Here is a 17,492-nt window from a genome sequence, read left to right as displayed (position 1 = left end):
ACATCACTCTGATTTGTGAAGAGCATTTAGCATAATTGAAGGCAATTTCTTTATTCAAAAACTACATTATTTTCATAAAAATAACATCTAACTGAGATATCATTTTCCTGCTTTCTTTGAATTCACTTTTACTACTTTACTTAACATTCCTTCATTCAACAAAAGCCAGGAAGGCAGAGACACTGACTTGGTTCTGGGAGTACTGATGATAATAATAGTAAGAACAGCAAATAACACAAAGCACTCACTCTGCATTAAGTGCTTTATAATTATCACCTCATTTTATCTAAATAACCAAATAGTACCTGCCCTCAGGGAACTTACATACTAATGGAAAAGAAACAACAGTAAAGACAAAATTCATGCACCCTTACATGGGAAATGAATTAAGGAGTCTCTTCTGTGTCCATTTTTAAGTTGGTACTTTTGGTTTGCAATAAGATGGTAATTCAATAATCGCCAGGTGTTTCCAGAGTGTGTGCAAGTTTTCCAGGTGTTTGACAATCACCTTTGGGACTTATGAGGAAGGAAGGTGCTACAGCGATAATAGCATCTCATGAGGAAAAACATGGTGGCAGTTAAGGTGGGACAGGCCGCAGGAGGCCAGCAGCAGCTGGATTCTAACTTGGGTCTTTCTGCACTGTCTCTGTGGTGCCCGCACCTTAATATGAAGGTGTTGCCTTCAAGCTGGTCAGAGGTCTGAGATCTCAGCTACATTTCCTGAGCCAAACCTCGACCAGCCATCCCAAGCCCACATCAAAAAAAGGTAAAGGAAAGCTAACAAAGAGCGTAGGCAGCTAGTCCAAGGTGGTGTTTAATTTGACCTAAATGAATTCATGAATTCACAGGGCCTGAATCAGGCTGAGTTCTAGAGATCAAGCTGCCCCTGACCCAGAATGGATGGACAGGCACCTATTTTCTGCCAATCACCTCCCTGCCAGGTGCTGCCCTTGGTGCCCACCTCTGGAGAGGGAATCCTCAAGTGAGCCCAGAAAAAGGCTCTAGGGGGAGGTTGGCATTTTAATGACTGGACTCAGGCCTCAAGCTTCAAGTCAGGAGAAGTGTCAATGCTATCAAAGCTAACAATGATGATTACTAGCATTTATTTTTCCCCCCCTCAGGCACATGCTAAAAATGAGTGATTTATTCTTTTTTTTTAATTAATTTTTATAATTATAACATTTTCTTTGACAGTACATATACATAGGTAATTTTTTTTTTACAACATTATCCCTTGTACTCCCTTCTGTTCCGAGTTTTTCCCCTCCTTCCCTCCACCCCCTCCCCTAGATGGGAGGCATTCCCATACATATTAAATATCTTATAGTATATCCTAGGTACAATATATATGTGCAGAACCGAATTTTGTTGTTGTTGCAAAGGAAGAATTGTATTCGGAAGGTAAAAATAATCTGGGAAGAGAAACAAAACAAAGCAAAACAAAAAAAAAAAAATGCTCACAGTTTACACTCATTTCCCAGTGTTCCTTTTCTGGATGTAGCTGATTCTGTCCATCATTGATCAATTGGAAGTGAGTTGGATCTTCTTTATGTTGAAGATATCCACTTCCATCAGAATACATCCTCATACAGTATCATTGTTGAAGTGTATAATAAGCCCCTAGTTCTACTCATTTCACTCAGCATCAGTTGATGTAAGTCTCTCCAGAGTCTCTGAAATCCCGGTCATTTCTTACAGAACAATAATATCCCATAACCTTCATATACCATAATTTACCCAACCATTCTCCAACTGATGGACATCCATTCATCTTCCAGCTTCTAGCCACTACGAAAAGAGCTGCCACAAACATTTTGGCACATACAGGTCCCTTTCCCCTCCTCAGTATTTCCTTGGGATATAAGCCCAGGAGTAGCATGGCTGGGTCAAAGGGTAGGCACATTTTGATAACTTTTTGGGCAGAGTTCCAGATTGCTCTCCAGAATGCTTGGATTCTTTCACAATAATGCATCAGTGTCCCAGTTTTCCCACAGCCCCTCCAACATTCATCGTTATTTGTTCCTGTCATCTTAGCCAATCTGACAGGTGTGTAATGATATCTCAGAGTTGTCTTAATTTGCATTTCTCTGATCAATAGTGATTTGGAACACTCTTTCATAGGAGTGGAAATAGTTTTAATTTCATCATATGAAAATTCCTTTGACCACTTATCAATTGGAGAATGGCTTGATTTCTTATAAATTAAAGTCAATTCTCTGTATAATTTGGAGATGAGGCCTTTATCAGAACCTTTAACTGTAAAAATGTTTGTTACTTCCCTTCTAATCTTGTTTGCATTAGTTTTGTTTGTGCAGGAACTTTTTAATTTGGTGTAATCAAAATTTTCTATTTTGTGATCAATAATGGTCTCTAGTTCTCCCTTGGACACAAACTCCTTCCTCCTCCACAAGTCTGAGAGGTAAACCATCCCATGTTCCTCCAATTTATTTATGATTTCGTTCTTTATGCCTAAATCTTGGGCCCATTTTGATCTTATCTTAATATGTGGTGTTAAATGTGGGTCCATGCCTAGTTTCTGCCATACTAATTTCCAGATAACTAGCATTTAAATAACACCATAAGGTTTAAAAAACTACAAGTAGTATCTCATTGCATTAATCTGTCCCCATTTTATAAATGAGACCCTAAGAGAGGCAGAGGCAAAGGATGTGACCATAGTCACCAAGCTATGAAAGTGGCTCCGGCTAGATTAGAATTCAGTCCTTCCGGACTCCAGGACTTTGTCCCTAATTCATACCTCCATGATTTGGGGTAAATCCTTCATCCCATCTGGCCCCTCTGTGTAAAATAACTGTCATACTAAAAAACAGTTAATTCTAAGGACTATGTTTCTAAAATGGAGCAATCAAAGCTGAGAGCATTTATGAAGCATCTACTGTGTTTTCCCTTCCATGCTGGAAGGGACCTTAAAAAGAACACTTCTAAAAAGGAAGAATGACATTCAGGGAAGACTCCACGGGTTGATTTCTAAAGAAAACTAAATGCTGTTTTCAACAATCTTCCTAGAGAATGGAATTTTTCATCACCATGAAGAATTTTATGATTTTCTATGAATATTTATAAATATTTGATTAGAAAAAGGTGCCAAATGATATCGAGTGGCAAATGCCATCCCGATGTTCAAATGGAAGCTGTGGGAAACAACCAGAAGTGAAGCCTGGGGTCAAGCTGACACTTCTCTAGAATAGATCACTAAAGAAATTATTTGTGTGTTTGTAGAAAAGGAATCAGGGCTCACTGAGTGTCACTACAGGTTCCTAGATGCGGAAGCAACTTAATTCCCTTAAGCCGTCCCTCTTAATCATGGCCCCAGTTCCGAAAACCAACAAAATAGAACCGGGGTCCTATTACGAGTACTGAACAGAGGTGACATGGTAGAGATGAAACAGACTGCTATCAGCTAAATATTCAAGTCTTATTTTTCTGAACAAGGAAAAATGAGACAAGTGAGGAGAGAGGGGAGTTCAGTAATTGCAGAGCTGAGTGCGAGGATATTGATGAGGAGACTCGGGTCAAACTAGAGGAAACTCTGGACTCAGGCCTGGACTAGTCAACATTTTCACCAATAATGTGATCTCACAATCTGCTGAAAGCAGGCTTATCAAACCTAAAAAGGGATCGCACAAAGCTACGAGAGCTAACAAAATTCAAAAGGATTTTCAATAGAGTTATTAAGATAAAACTAGTAAGTGGGAATAAAGTCTTACATTTATAGAGCCGAACCAGGAGATCATTATACACTTCAACAATGACACTGTATCAGGATGCATTCTGATGGAAGTGGATATCTTCAACAGAGAGAAGAGCTAATCCAATTCCAATGGATCAATGATGGACAGAATCAGTTACACCCAGAGAAGGAACACTGGGAAATGAGTGTAAACTGAGCATTTTTGTAATTTTTGGATTGTAATAACTACCTGCCCTAGATTTTTTTTTTAACCTGTTACCTCCCTACAAGCAGGAGCCCTAAATGGTCCAGTAGAACATTCCATTTTGGCCTTTGTTTCCCCACTCCCTAGCAGGGAGTCTGGTACATAGCAGGTACTTAATAAATAGATATGGACTTAAATGAAAGAGACGTCCAGCTCCATTATTTTCCATCTAAGCTGCCACTTCTGATCTACTTACTTCCTAACTCTGCCAAGGACCCAGGAAAATGAACCTTCAAATGTGAAAGCTAATTCGCCCTCTGATCCTTAAATAAAGAAATCTCATCTAAAAACCATATTCTCTGTAGTACGCTTAATGACGTCCTAAAAATTACCACCAAGCAGAGGAGCGTGTCATATGATGTACCAAAATTGATTTTCTCATAGGGAAGGAGAAATGCTATTATCGATGCAGAACTCAGAAGAGGGCTATAAAAATCAAAGGGAGACAGACATCCAGGTCTGCGAAAGGGCCAAAGCGTGGAGACATATTTGTTTTCTAATTCATCATAAGCAAGTAAAGCTGTGCAGGAGGAGGTGACCCCTGTGCCAACAACCTTAGTATGACAAATGCCTCCTTCTGGGAGTAAAAGCTCAGCCATTAATGGAGGGACAACATCATCCTAACAAAAGCCAAGATGGAAGCCAGCAAGATAACTCTGTCCAAATCCACAGCCCAACATGATACCTAAGCCGAAGGGATCTGACCTTTTTGCACCCACTATGACATGTGTCAAGCGCTGGGCTACACGCTGGGACCACAAAGACAAAAATACAAGTGTACAAGTCACTGACCTCAAAGAGCTTCCATTCTAAAGGGAAATAATGGAAAGGCCCACTAACAAATAAATACCCACTGGAACTCTCCATTCACGACACTGGTTAACATCAAGGGATGCTTTAAAAAGCTAATGATGAAGTAAAACAGGGGTTCCATTATTAAAATGTCAGCATAAGTGAGTCTATTTGGTTATCTTTTTCTTCCTTTGTTTTCTTTAAAAAATATTTCTTGTTATGGAATATTACTGTTCTGTAAGAAACAACCAACAGGAGGATTTCAGAAAGGCCTGGAGAGACTTATGTGATCTGATGCCGAGTGAAATGAGCAGGACCAGGAGATCATTATACACGGCAACAAGAAGACTATACAATGATCAATTCTGATGGACGTGGCTCTCTTCAACAATGAGATGACTCAAACAACTTCCAATTGTTCAGTAATGAAGAGAGTCATCTATACCCAGAGAGAACCATGGGAACTGAGTGTGGGCCACAACACAGCATTCTCACTCTCTCTGTTGTTGTTTCCTTGCATTTTGTTTTCTTTCCCAGTTTTTTTTTTCCTTCTTGATAGGATTTTTCTTGTACAGCAAGATATATATATATATATATATATATATATATATATATATATATATATATATATATATATATATATATACACAGTTATAGATTTAACATATATGGGACTACTTGCCATCTAGGGGAGAGGGTGGGGGGAAGGAGGGGAGAATTTGGAACAGAAAGCTTTGCAAGGGTCAATGCTGAAAAATGACCCATGCATAAGTTTTGTAAATAAAAAGCTTTAATAAAAGAAAAAAGAAAAAAATATGTTCTTGTTATATGGAAGGCACTCTGAGAAGGAAAAGGATGCAGGGAGAAATTTAAGTGACACAAAACCCAAAGCTATCAGTAAGATTGATTCTAAAATAAGATTAAGCAAAATAAAAGGGAGGCACGGGAAAGTGAACAGAAAGCCGACTAGCCTCAAGGTCAGGGGTTCATCGTGGAGTTCTTTCCTACTCCCCAGGGTCATTGAGCCACTCAAAAGAGATGGGCACAGACTTGAACTCCATCACTTAGCGATCCATTTCCAACATTAAAAATCCCAAAATTTCTCAATCGGATCCTAATTTCCCATCACACCATCTCTCCTTGCTCCTTCTGACTCCTAAAACTAGTCTTCCTCAGTTCCTCAGGCCATCCACACTGCTAATGTCCTACTTTCTCCTCCTCTCCCAAATCTTGACCACTTTCAAAACTCTAACTCCCTTCCCCAGTTCTAGAACTTGAGACTGGGCAAATATTTTTTAAAATTGAACTATCCTGTGGCACAACCACTGGATCCCAGTTACTGGAACTCTACTGGATCACAATTTGCATAAAGAGACTTTCCTTGTGCCCCAAAGCAGAGCTTGGGCTCCATGCCAGAAAAACCTTTTTCTGAATTTCTGTCTACCTTAAGTGACCTGCCACCTCGCTGCAGCCCCAAAGGAGGGGCTAGAACAAGTACAGAAATGGGAAATAAGCAGAAAAAAACCCCCAAGGGCTGAGCTCCTATAAGATGGGCATCTGCTCCTGCTGCCTCACATCTGGTTCCAGGCAAGGCTAACTTGGAGAAAACAGATTTCGCAGAGACTATTTTAAGTGTAAAAGGTACAAATGGAATGAAAGTCTCTGACAGCATGAGTCAGACACAGAAATAGCGGCGGTGGGACACTGGTATTTTAATAGATCTAAGCTTCCGAGAGGTGTCTGAAAAGAACAGACAGGCCTGTCACAGCCTGCTGGAAACATGGCGGCCGAGGGCCCTCATGCTCTCTGTGTAAAGTGAATCCTAAGACCTGAACTCTGGGGCCCGAGATAGAGCTCGTCAAAGCAGGGCGGGCAGTCACTTTGGGGTGCCCCCCTCCACATCCCTGCCTGGTACGATGGGCAGGCCAGTATCCCCGGGTGATCCCAGACCCCATGGGTTTGAGATGCAGCTCCCACAAAGAGACGGTCAGAAGCAAAAGAGGGAGCGAATGGAAGCTGCTTAGTGGGTGGTTCTGAATTCTTTGTGGATCCCTGGGATATTTCCAGATATGGCGGCTCTGCTGTCCTCCCTTCCCTCCCTCTCAGCTGCTATCAGTTCAGCCCTGTTTACAAAAGCTCGTGTCTGGTACAAACACTCATTCTGTTTTCTATCAACATCTCCCTTGAGCTACCTATGCTTCTATGCAGGGTGGCAAGATGGCTCAGGAAACAGAGCACCCCGTGGAGGCGGGAAAACTCTCTTCCTAAATTCAAACTGGCCTCCAGACTTACTGGCTGTGTGACCCTGGACCAGTCACTCTACCCCAGCTGCCTCAAAATAATAATAATAATAATAATAATAATAAATTAGGTGCCAAGTCTATTGGGACAAGTCATTTACCTTTTTAATGCTACAGATGATTCTCTCAGATTCTAAGTCCCAGAGAAAGTTCTGACCAGGAAGTTTCCTCCCAGGACCCTTTGCCAGTGTCATACAAGCCTCTCCTCTGCCTCATTTCTAAGATCCTGCATTAGCACTGACTTATTAGTTATTAACACTCATTAGCGTGCCGGGGCTGATGGGAATATCAAGAGGTGATATTTGTAAAGCATTAAAGTGCTGTAGAAATGCCGGTCGTCATTGCATTATTGTTGTTCTTGTTATCCCCCGATAAATCTGTGTTTGATTGTGAGAACAGACATGTCATCCCCTCCCTAGGCCGTCCTTTAGTATTACTGCTTTCCTCTTCCCCAGGAAAAGCCCAAAACAAAAGGTTTCTTGTCACACTGACATTCGTAAAGTGGCGACCTCCAACCGACCTTCCGAAAAGCCAAGGACTTCGAAAATCGGCGCCCCTCTCCCCCCCAGGACCACACGGCACTGCCCCTGCCCCTGCTCATCGCCCAACCCACCACCATCCTACTCACTCTGCATCTGTACCCAGGGGGGGAGGGGAAGGGCAGCTCCAGGGACTGCCCAAACTGAGCCCTGCCCCCTCCTCCCACCCCTCCAGATCCAAGCTGGCCCCAGAAACTAAAATAACGGCAAATGGCCTGGCTTTTCTAAGTGGCGGGAGAATAAGAATTCAGCTCCACATCCACTTACGAGAAACGCACTGAATTTTTAACAGGCACATAACTGTGTCAAAGGAACATTTAGAAGCTAAAATAATGGCCCTGTAGAGCCGAGTTTCTCTTAAGAATATTTTATTTAAATGATAGCAAACCTCTGCACTATTCCAGAGAAAGAAAGCCGAGGCAGCATTCACGAGGCAGGAAAAAAAGGAAAAAATAAAAAAGGACTATTATGAATGTGCCAGAAAAAAAATAGCCAAATCCATTAAGTGCAGAAATATGCACCCCTCCCCCCCTCCTCCCATAATGCCGCAGTGCCTCCATGGCGGACTTACCTTCGAACGTTTCCAAGATGTGCACGGTGTCACCAATTTGCAAAGAAAGTTCATCAGCGCCCCTGGCATCGTAGTTATAAAAAGCTGCAGAAAAGGAGAGAAAACTATTAGCAAAAGCACTCAAGATACCCTCAATAAAAATCATTGTTGTTATTTATATGTTATATTTATATATACTTGGGGGGGGGATCCAACTTTTTGCTCTGGTGAAACGTCAGGAAATGGCCTTCTTCTCCTTTGTTTTCCCCAATGTAAATCTAAAAGGCTTCCTCCAAAGCCCAGGCCAGTGAGCTAGAACTTCCCATGATCCTCCTCTCATTATTGGCTATTCTCATTCAAGAAGTTACTTTGTATTTACTTTGTATTACTCTGTAACAAAACACCAGAGACCGGGTTGGCCAGACTGGAAAGCTGCGTGATTGGGCCCAACCGGTCCAGAAAATGGCTGGAACTAAGCTAAGAAGTGACCAAGATCTTACTGCGGAGAGGGCAGGACGGAAGGCAACACATTAAAGTGTTTGGGGGATACTTTTTGTAGCTTCTTCTGTCCAGACTTGCCCTGGATACATTGTATCCCGAGGTGGAAGGGAAGCAACTTGAGGGCAACTGTAGCTCCCAGCAGCCAGCACAGTGACTGTTTGACTAACATTGGCTCAAGTGAGGATGTGAATTTCCTGACAGGTTTCGCTGTGGATACACTGGACATCGATGAGAGAGAGGGGTAAAAATGGAGGGGAACGTGGCAAATAGTTTTATTAATCACTCCTTTACCAAAAAGAATTCTTTTCTGGGGCAGCTAGATCGTGCAGTGAATAGAGACCAGCCCTGAAGTCAGGAGGAACTGAGTTCAAATGTGGTCTCAGATCTTAACACTTCCTAGCTGTGTGACCCTGGGCAAGTCCCTTAACCCCAATTGCCTCAGCTAAAAAACAAACAAATAAATAAAACACAAAAAGAATTCTTTTCATTTTTTAATGTTTGGATTTTAACTGAGGATTTTGTTGTTGTTGGGCTTTTTTTTTTCAGTAATAAATAGTCTGTCATCCGGCCAATAGCGTCAGGTACACTGACTATGTCTGGCCACGTTCACCAGGATCTGTCAAAGTGAATAAAAGGAGCCCCAGCCAGACATGCGTCTCTATCCCAGAGAGGTCCCTCCATGGTGATGAGCTGGGACCCCCAGCACTTGCCAATCCCCAGGGACGACGCTTCTGGAGGTCCAGGACACCCCAGCAGACACTCGGGGAGCAGGAGGATGGGAAAGTCAGACTTGGGAAGATGTGCTACGGCCCAAATCTCAGGGACAATCTGACGGAGCCACTCTCCAGAATAACCCTCCCAGGGCACCAGGACGGTTCACTGTATCATGGACATAAAACTCCCTTCTCCAGGAAGCTGCTCCACTGCCAGTCTCCCCACCAGTGCAGATAGCCACCCCACATAGTTCTGCAACTATGAAGCACCTGGGGGTACCACAGTGCTAAGGAGGCAACCCGCAAACAACTCTGAAAACCAGGCCGAGATAAGGGGGGCTGAGCCCCAGAGGGAAGGCGGGGGCTGAAGGAAGGGGGAAGGAGAAGGGAGGAGGAGATGGGGGGGGGGAGATCTAGGGGCAGGGGCGACCACTGGGGGCTGGGAAAAGCCTAAGGCAGCCACAGCCTCGGGGCTGCGTCCTGAAGGGGGGGAGTGTCACTTGGTCTTTTCCCAATGGGTCAATGTGCAGGAAAGTGTGTGCACACACACATATAAACAAACACATGTACACACAGGCAGAGACACACACACACACACACACACACACACACACACACACACACACACACACCTCCAGTCCCCCCACCCTTTTAGGTCTGATGCCAAAACCATGCCCTCCTCCCCCATCTGTTCAGTAACAAGCCCCCCTGCAAGGAAGGGAACAAGAGCTCCTCCCTGTGCCATGAACTTTACAATTAGCGCCTCACCGGATCCTCAAACAACCGTGCAAGCGAGGTGCTGTTATTTCCCCATTTTACAGATGAGGAAACTGAGGCCAACAGTGGCTATGTGAGGTGTCCAGAGTCAGCAAGGTTGGGGGGCCATAGCGCCCGCTGCCTCTGGGGCACTTGAGGGGGGGAAGGGGCGACACCTGACTCTAGCAGGTGTCCCAGTGCGCACCAACATTCCCAGGCGGCACCCGCTCCCCGCAGCCCCTGCCCCAACCACCTGATCCAGAAGCCCACCACTCCATAAAGCCGGGTGTGGAGATGGCCAAGACCCTCACTGGCGGTGGGCACCACGCCAGGCTCCCCAGCAAGGCCTCCTTCCCTGCCTCTGAGTAATTGGCCATAAGGGCCTGATTTCCTAATTCCTCCCTCTTCAGCTTGAGTATGGAGGCCCCGCCCCCAACACCTTCTACCTCCCATGATCCTCCCCTCATTGTTGGCTAGCCCCATTCAAGAAGTTACTTTGTATTTACTTTGTGTTTACTCTGTGACAACACCAGAGACCCTGTTGACCAGACTATGGAAAGCTGCTGTGATGGGGCCCAAGCAGCCAGAACACGGCTTGAACCAAGCTAAGAAGCGACCAAGCTCTCACTGCGGGAAGGGCAAGACCGGAAGGAAACACATCAAAGTGTTTGGGGGATGCTTTTTGTAGCAGACTTGCCCTGGATATCTCAAGGTGGAAGGGAAACAGTCTGAGGGCAGGAAACCTGCTCTTTCTTCCCATAGCTCCCAGCTGCCGGCACAGGGACTGTTTCATTAACATTGGCTCAAGTGAGGACATAGATTTCCTGTCAGGTTGCATTGTGGGTACATCAGACATCCATGGAGGAGGGGGGTAAAAATCCTCCTGAGCACATGAAGCCCTGACTCCTCTGTCTCACAGGCCCCAAGCCACGCAGCCAACACACCCCAAGCTCTCCTGAGCTCGGCACCCAACACCCAGCTCCCGGGGGGAAATTCTGCCATTTGTGGGGTTGAGACACTTAAACTCAGACAAGAAGCACTTATTAAGCACCTACTATATGCCAGACACTCCGCCAGGGGTGCTAGGGAATGCACTGGGCAAACTCTGAGGCCCAATGAGTGCCGGTTACTACTACTAACTCATCCAAATCTGGGCTCCCAGTCCCTGCTACAGGATCACGAAGAGCATTTTCCAATTTAGAAATCCCTCCGTCTCACAGAAAATCTGATTCCCGGAAGCCCCGAGCGGGATCCGTGCTTACTCGGCCATCTGGTGTCCTTTCAGAGGATGTGACAAGATAAGTATTTATCTCTCCTGTATCTGGAACGTGAGCCAGGCCCGTGAAACCCGTCACTCCCCCACTCTGCGCTGGCTCTGCCCTTCCACAGGGCAGCGGCCACCTCTCTGGCGGAGAGTCAGCAAGTCTGGCCCATTTCAGCATCTACAGGGATGAGAATGGCGGCTCCGCCCTGGATCTCCACCAACCGGGGCCCCTCACTTGGGATGGGGACTCGGGATTGTACACACCTGAGGCCAGGAGAGAGTCCAGGACCGGGAGGGGGGAACAGAGGTTCAAGTGGGCTTCTTCTGCCCTGAGGAACAGGGCTGGGCCTCCTCTTCCTCTAAATCTCAGTTTTCTGCTTCAGGAGCTGGGATCCAGGCCCAAGTTCTCACCTGGCTATGGGGGAACTCGGGCAAATCCCTGAATCCGGAGCCGGAGGTTCCGTGTGAAGTGGGCCCTTGGACAAGGGCCCTGAAGGTGAGCTATTTGATGGAACCAGAGCGAGCTGGTGAAATGGGGACCCACCCCACAAGTGAGGGAGAGGCGGCCATCATGGGGGTCCCAGAAGGGAGCACGGTACAGGCTCCCCCTCCCCCTCCCCCCAGCTCTGCAATCTACTCAATGAACCATACAGCGCCAGCCTTGGAGGTACCAGGACAAACATGTCTCAGGCGGCTTCCCTCCTGTCTGGAAGGGGAAAGAGCACACGAGAAAGTTGATACGAGGTGAACATCAAGAACATAAGGCCACGGGATCCCAAGATTCAGAGCAAAGAGGGAAGGCAATCGAGGCGTGGGGGACAGCCTGGGCAAAGACCCGGAGGGAGGAGATGGAATCAGCAAGAGCCAACGGAGGCTGCATGAAAGGTAGGCTCCTGGAACCAGCGGAGAGGGGCTGGGGGCTGCAGAACTCGCTAGGTGAAGGAGCTTGGATGGAATCACACGGGCGTGGGAGCCTCCAGAGATTCACGAGCAAAGGGGGGCCACAGACATGCAGAGACCTGCAGGAGGGTGATCTGGATTGGAGGATGGCTGGCAGAGGCCGGGGCCATCCCTGAGGGCAGCCACCATGAAGGCCAGAACCAGGGAGGCTGAGGGTGGACAGGAAGAGGGGACTGCCCAAGAGCCGGTGCAGAGGGAGCACCAGCAAGATTGGGCAAGTGATCCCAGAGGGCTGAGGGAGAGCAAGAGTCTGAGCTCCCAGCTGAGATGACGTTAGGATCAAATGAGATCTCTGCAGAGAGCTCAGCACCCAGAAAGAGCAGGGGCTCAGTGAAGGCTCCTTCTCTTCCCTCCCCAATCAAGAACCTGCACCCCCCCAAAAAATGAAGGAGTTGGGAGAAGGAGCGAGTTTGAGAGGGAATTTGGGCTCTGTGGAGCTGGGGGTCACCATGGGGCATCCCTGTGGACGCTTCCACCAACACAGGGAACAGTACGATGTCAAGAAACTTCTAGAATGAATGTAGAGATCTGGAAGGAAACTTGTCAAATAACGCAAAGGGAAAAAATATTCGATTTCAAAAGGAAGAAAGGGTGAGAAGTAGCCCAGCCAGATGACATGTCCTAATTACAGCCGGAGAGAAGAAAAAGCCCTGAAGACCAAAAAAAGGGAATAAGGCCCCGGAGGGATGGACAGTCCAGCTGTTGTGGACATTTGATTTGTGGAAGCTCCTTTATTCAAATGTAGCAGTTGTAAAGCAAGCTCATTTGGTCTTTAAAGTTAAATGGATAATAAATAATTCATTTCTTTTGCAACATGTCCAAAAATCAAGCAAGAAAGCAAGAGTAGAAATGACGGGAACCACGGTCGGCTGGAGAAAGCCCCAAGCCGGACCTCTGAGACCGTCAGGTCAAACCCATGTTCTGGTACTTAGTGGCTGGGTGACCTTGGACACGACCCTCGCCTGTGTCCTCCATCGCCCTTCCACGCTGGCGATCCTTACAGCCCTTCCCATTGCTGACACTCTCTTAGGGCCAGACGAGAGTTCAGAGGCCAGTTTACACTAAAGAAACTGAGCTTGCGTCCCCTGAGGTCACACAAGTAAGGGGACAGCGCCAGAACAAAGTCTCAGCTCAAGTCCTGAAGGTCCAAAGCCAGCGCTCATCGGCCATCGAGCTGCCCCTCAATGATGGCTCATGAGACTGAGCTGGGGCTAGGGATCCCCAGGTCTTTCTCCCATCGCCCCGCCACTTGTCACCATTCCAGAGCCGGCTGCAAACTCCCTTGAATAAACCTCAGCAGCTCCACGCAGGACGCCATCGGGGCATCCCCGTCAGCGCTGAAGAAACGTGGCCACATGAGACAATGTCCATCAGGCGCTTTGCGATCCCTCGAGGGGACAGAGAGGCACGTCGTGAGTAATACTCTCGCCGGCCACTTCTGCCATCATGGCGGCAGGAAACCCAGAGAGCAGCACCAAGCTGGGGTAAACAATCAGAACCAACGTGCTTCTGTGCAGGCGCCGCCCTCACGACTGGGTCAACCGGCAATGCTCACTAAATGTGCGTTGAGTTCACGGAAACTCCGAGGCCTTTGTCTTTCCTCGTCCCTCACCAAGACCACCAGACTTCTAGGCTGAGAACCGTTCAGTAACTGACAGAGAAGCCGTGGGCCAGGTGAGCTCTGTGACAAAATGAGCCAGGGAGACAGGAAAGCAGCCAGGAAGGCGCAAACGCCCCCACATCTGAGCCTGAGAGATCGCTGCAATTTCGGGAGAATCGGGGGCTTTCAAAGGGACAAGAGGCGGCCTGCCTCTGTTCGGCGTTCCTGGTTTTAATATCTCCGACGTCCTTCTCCCAGCAAGATGCCCTGTAGCAATGTTTCACAGGGTTTGGATATGAAAATCGAAGAAGCAGCAGCAATATGAATAATTAAAGGAAGGAGGAAGGGGGGCTGTAATAAGAAAAAAGGAAAAATCATTTACACTTATTCTCTATACATGTACGTGAAATTGCCTTCCATTAATGCCCTCCAATACCTCCTCAGAGCATGGAGGTGACCTGAGCTCTTATAGCGATCCACCAGCAGAGTAAGCTCAGTGCCTCCCAGCAAGCTACCACAAATGGCTACCACAGGGCACCCAATTCAACTCAAAAAAGATAATAGAATAATAATAAATGAAATGAAAATAACAAAAATGAAAAATCAAATGAAAATAATAATAATAAATAAAAATATAAACAACCACTACTTACAAGGTATTATAGTATGCATTGGGGAGAGATTTCTTTAGGAAAATAAATACATAAATCCCTGACCTCAGAGAGCTTACAGTCTACCAGACCACCGAACACACACTCAAATAAGGAGCACAAGAAACACTACGGAGAAAGGGAAAGCGAGTAGCTGGGTAGATCAGGAGAGACTCCACTGAGGAGATGGTCTCCAATGTGGGCACTCAAGGAAGACCTCAGGTTTCAGAAATCAGTGACCTCTCTCAGAGATGACCTCGAATTTAGCCCATATATTTCCTGTTTGTACACAGTCATACATACATTTATGCGAAGGAGAAGGGTAAGGAATAAGGCTGACAAGTTGGGGGGAGAGAGATGGGGGTGCCCTTGGGTGCCCGCCTAAAAGATCTGGAGCTCTAGCTAAGGGGCCGTCGCCAGAGGATTTGCAACAGGTGATGATTTTCTCTCCAAGATTACAAATCTCATCTAGATTGCTGAGAGACATCAGAGGCCATAACCATCCATGGGAGCTCCCCACACCAATGACATTACATGCTCCAGTGGGCTGGGGAGGACCGAGGAATGGACTCTGGCCATGAGTGTGTCAGTAGGTCAGAGACCTAAGGGGAACCTGGTCAAGGTAATAAGAAAATGTAAATTAGCCAAAACCAACTGTGAAGATTAGAAGGGAAGCAGACAGAGGCAGCTAGGTGGCGCAGTGGATAGAACAACAGCTTTGAATTCAGGAGGACCTGAGTTCAAATCTGGTCTCAGACACTTAACACTTCCTAGCTGTGTGACCCTGGGCAAGTCCCTTAATCCCAGCCTCAAAAAAAAAAAAAAAAAAAAAAAAAAAAAAAAAAAAAAAAAGGGAAGCAGACAGAGAGAACTCTGGGAGATTTCTATGAACCACTACATAGAATTCCCAATCCCTCTATTTTTGTCCAACTGCGTTTTGGATTTTCTTCTTCACAGGCTAATTGTACATCATGTCAAAGTCCGATTCTTTTTGTACAGCAAAATAACTGTATGAACATGTAAACATATATCGTACTTAACTTATACTGTAACATATTTAACATGTATGGGACCACCTGCCATCTAGGGGAAGGAGTGGGGGGAAGGAGGGGAAAAGTTGGAACAGAAAGTTTTGCAATTGTCAATGCCGAAAAATTACCTATGCATATATCTGGTAAATAAAAAGTTATAATTTTAAAAAATAAAAAAAAGAAGGGAAGCAGACAGCTGGGGACAAAATTTTACAGCCAGTGGTTCTGAAGAAAGGCTTCATTTCTAAAATATAGAAAATATTTTTTCTATATTTTATGTATTATATAATATATTCTATATATATAAAATATTACTCAAATTTATAAGAATACAAACCATTCCCCAATTGATAAATGGTGAAAGGATATGACAATTTTCAGATGAAGAAATTAAAGTCATTTCTAGACACAGGAACAGGTGTTCTAAATCACTATTGATCAGAGAAATGCAAATTAAGAGAACTTTGAGGTACCACTGCCCGCCTCTCAGAAGGGCTAAGCTGACAGGAAAAGATAATGAAGAATATTGGAGAAGATGTGGGAAAACTGGGACACTGATGCATTGTTGGTGGAGTTGTGAACCACTGATTCAATCATTCTGGAGAGCAATTTGGAACAATGCTCAAAAACCTATCAAACTGTGTATGCCCTTTGACCCAGCAATGTCTCTCCTGGGCTTATAGCCTGAAGAGATCTTAAAGAAGGGAAAGGGACCCATGTGTGCAAAAATGTTTGTGGCAGCCCTCTTTGTGGTGGCCAGAAACTGGAAACTGAGTGGATGAGAATGGTTGGGATGTGATGAGAATTATGGGATATGAATGTTGTGGGATATTATTGTTCTGTAAGAAACAATTATGAGGTGATTTCAGAAAAGCCTGGAGAGACTGACAGGACCCGATGCCGAGGGAAGTGAGCAGAACCAGGAGGACATTGTACACAGCAACCACAAGATCATGTGACAGTCACTGTTGTGGACTTGGCTCTTTTCAGCAATGAGCAATAGACTTGTGATGGAAAGTGCATCCACATCCAGGCAGAGAAAACAATGGAGACTGAACGTGGATCAAAGCGCAGCATTTTCACCTTTGCTGTTTGCTGGGATGTTTCTTTCTTTCTCATGTTTTATTTTCCCTTTGGTCAAATATGAAAATAGGTTTTTAAAAACTGCACCTATTTGTTCTATTATCAGATTGTTTGCTGCCTTGGAGTGAGGGGAGAGACGGGACAGAAGGAGAAAAATTTGGAACACAAAGTCTTGCAAAAATGAATGATGAAAATTATCTTGATCTATATTTGGAAAATAAAATACTATTGAAAATTTTTTAAAAACTTAAAAGAGAAATTAAAAGCTTAATTCTAAATAATGAATTTTACTCCAAAAAAAATTTAAAAAGATATTTTTCATACTATCTCCATGCTGCACCACAAGCAGGAACACCCTGGGCCTTAAGCTGACTTGGCAGTGAGTGGGGAGAGCCCCACCAGAGCCTGGGAAGCTGAACTGGGACGAGAATGACTCAATTCCCCCCACCCAGGACTTTCCAAACAGACAATTCCTTGCCACAGGCAAGGTACAGTCTGTCCCTGCCGGCCTCCAGTCTCTGGCTGGACGTCCACGTCCTCTAAAGGCTCAGCTATGGAGAGAAGTCGGAAAAGGAAAGAGATCTGCCCAAAATGGCAGCGCTTACGCCTGCAAGCCAGGCCTCCTGCCTCCAGAGCCAGAACGCCCCACTAGAGCCTAGGCTTTCTGCCCCTGCCCCCTCTCTCTCGGGGGCTCCAAATCCAGGACCTTCCCAGCAGTACGGGCCGACCAGCAGCCGCTCTGCAGTAACGTGGTCGGGGAAGCAACCTCTGTCCGGTGGGAACACCACTGGCTGCTG

The 17,492-nt window shown here is 45.8% G+C and overlaps 1 protein-coding gene across 2 annotated transcripts in view; it reads right to left on the bottom strand.

Annotated features, from left to right (window-relative positions):
- The window catches only part of DOCK1 (dedicator of cytokinesis 1), a 465,334-nt gene that overhangs the window by 421,227 nt on the left and 26,615 nt on the right, over nt 1–17,492 (bottom strand). For both annotated transcript variants that reach the window (XM_074297159.1, XM_074297160.1), the window contains exon 2: nt 8,159–8,242. In XM_074297159.1, the coding sequence (XP_074153260.1) occupies nt 8,159–8,242 (84 nt within the window). The remainder of the gene's footprint in view (nt 1–8,158; nt 8,243–17,492) is intronic.

The sequence above is a fragment of the Sminthopsis crassicaudata genome, chromosome 2 (genome assembly GCF_048593235.1).
Source record: "Sminthopsis crassicaudata isolate SCR6 chromosome 2, ASM4859323v1, whole genome shotgun sequence".
NCBI lineage: Eukaryota > Metazoa > Chordata > Mammalia > Dasyuromorphia > Dasyuridae > Sminthopsis > Sminthopsis crassicaudata.
The sequence above is the reverse complement of the archived record's forward strand: the minus strand, read 5'-3'. Positions and strand labels throughout refer to the sequence as shown.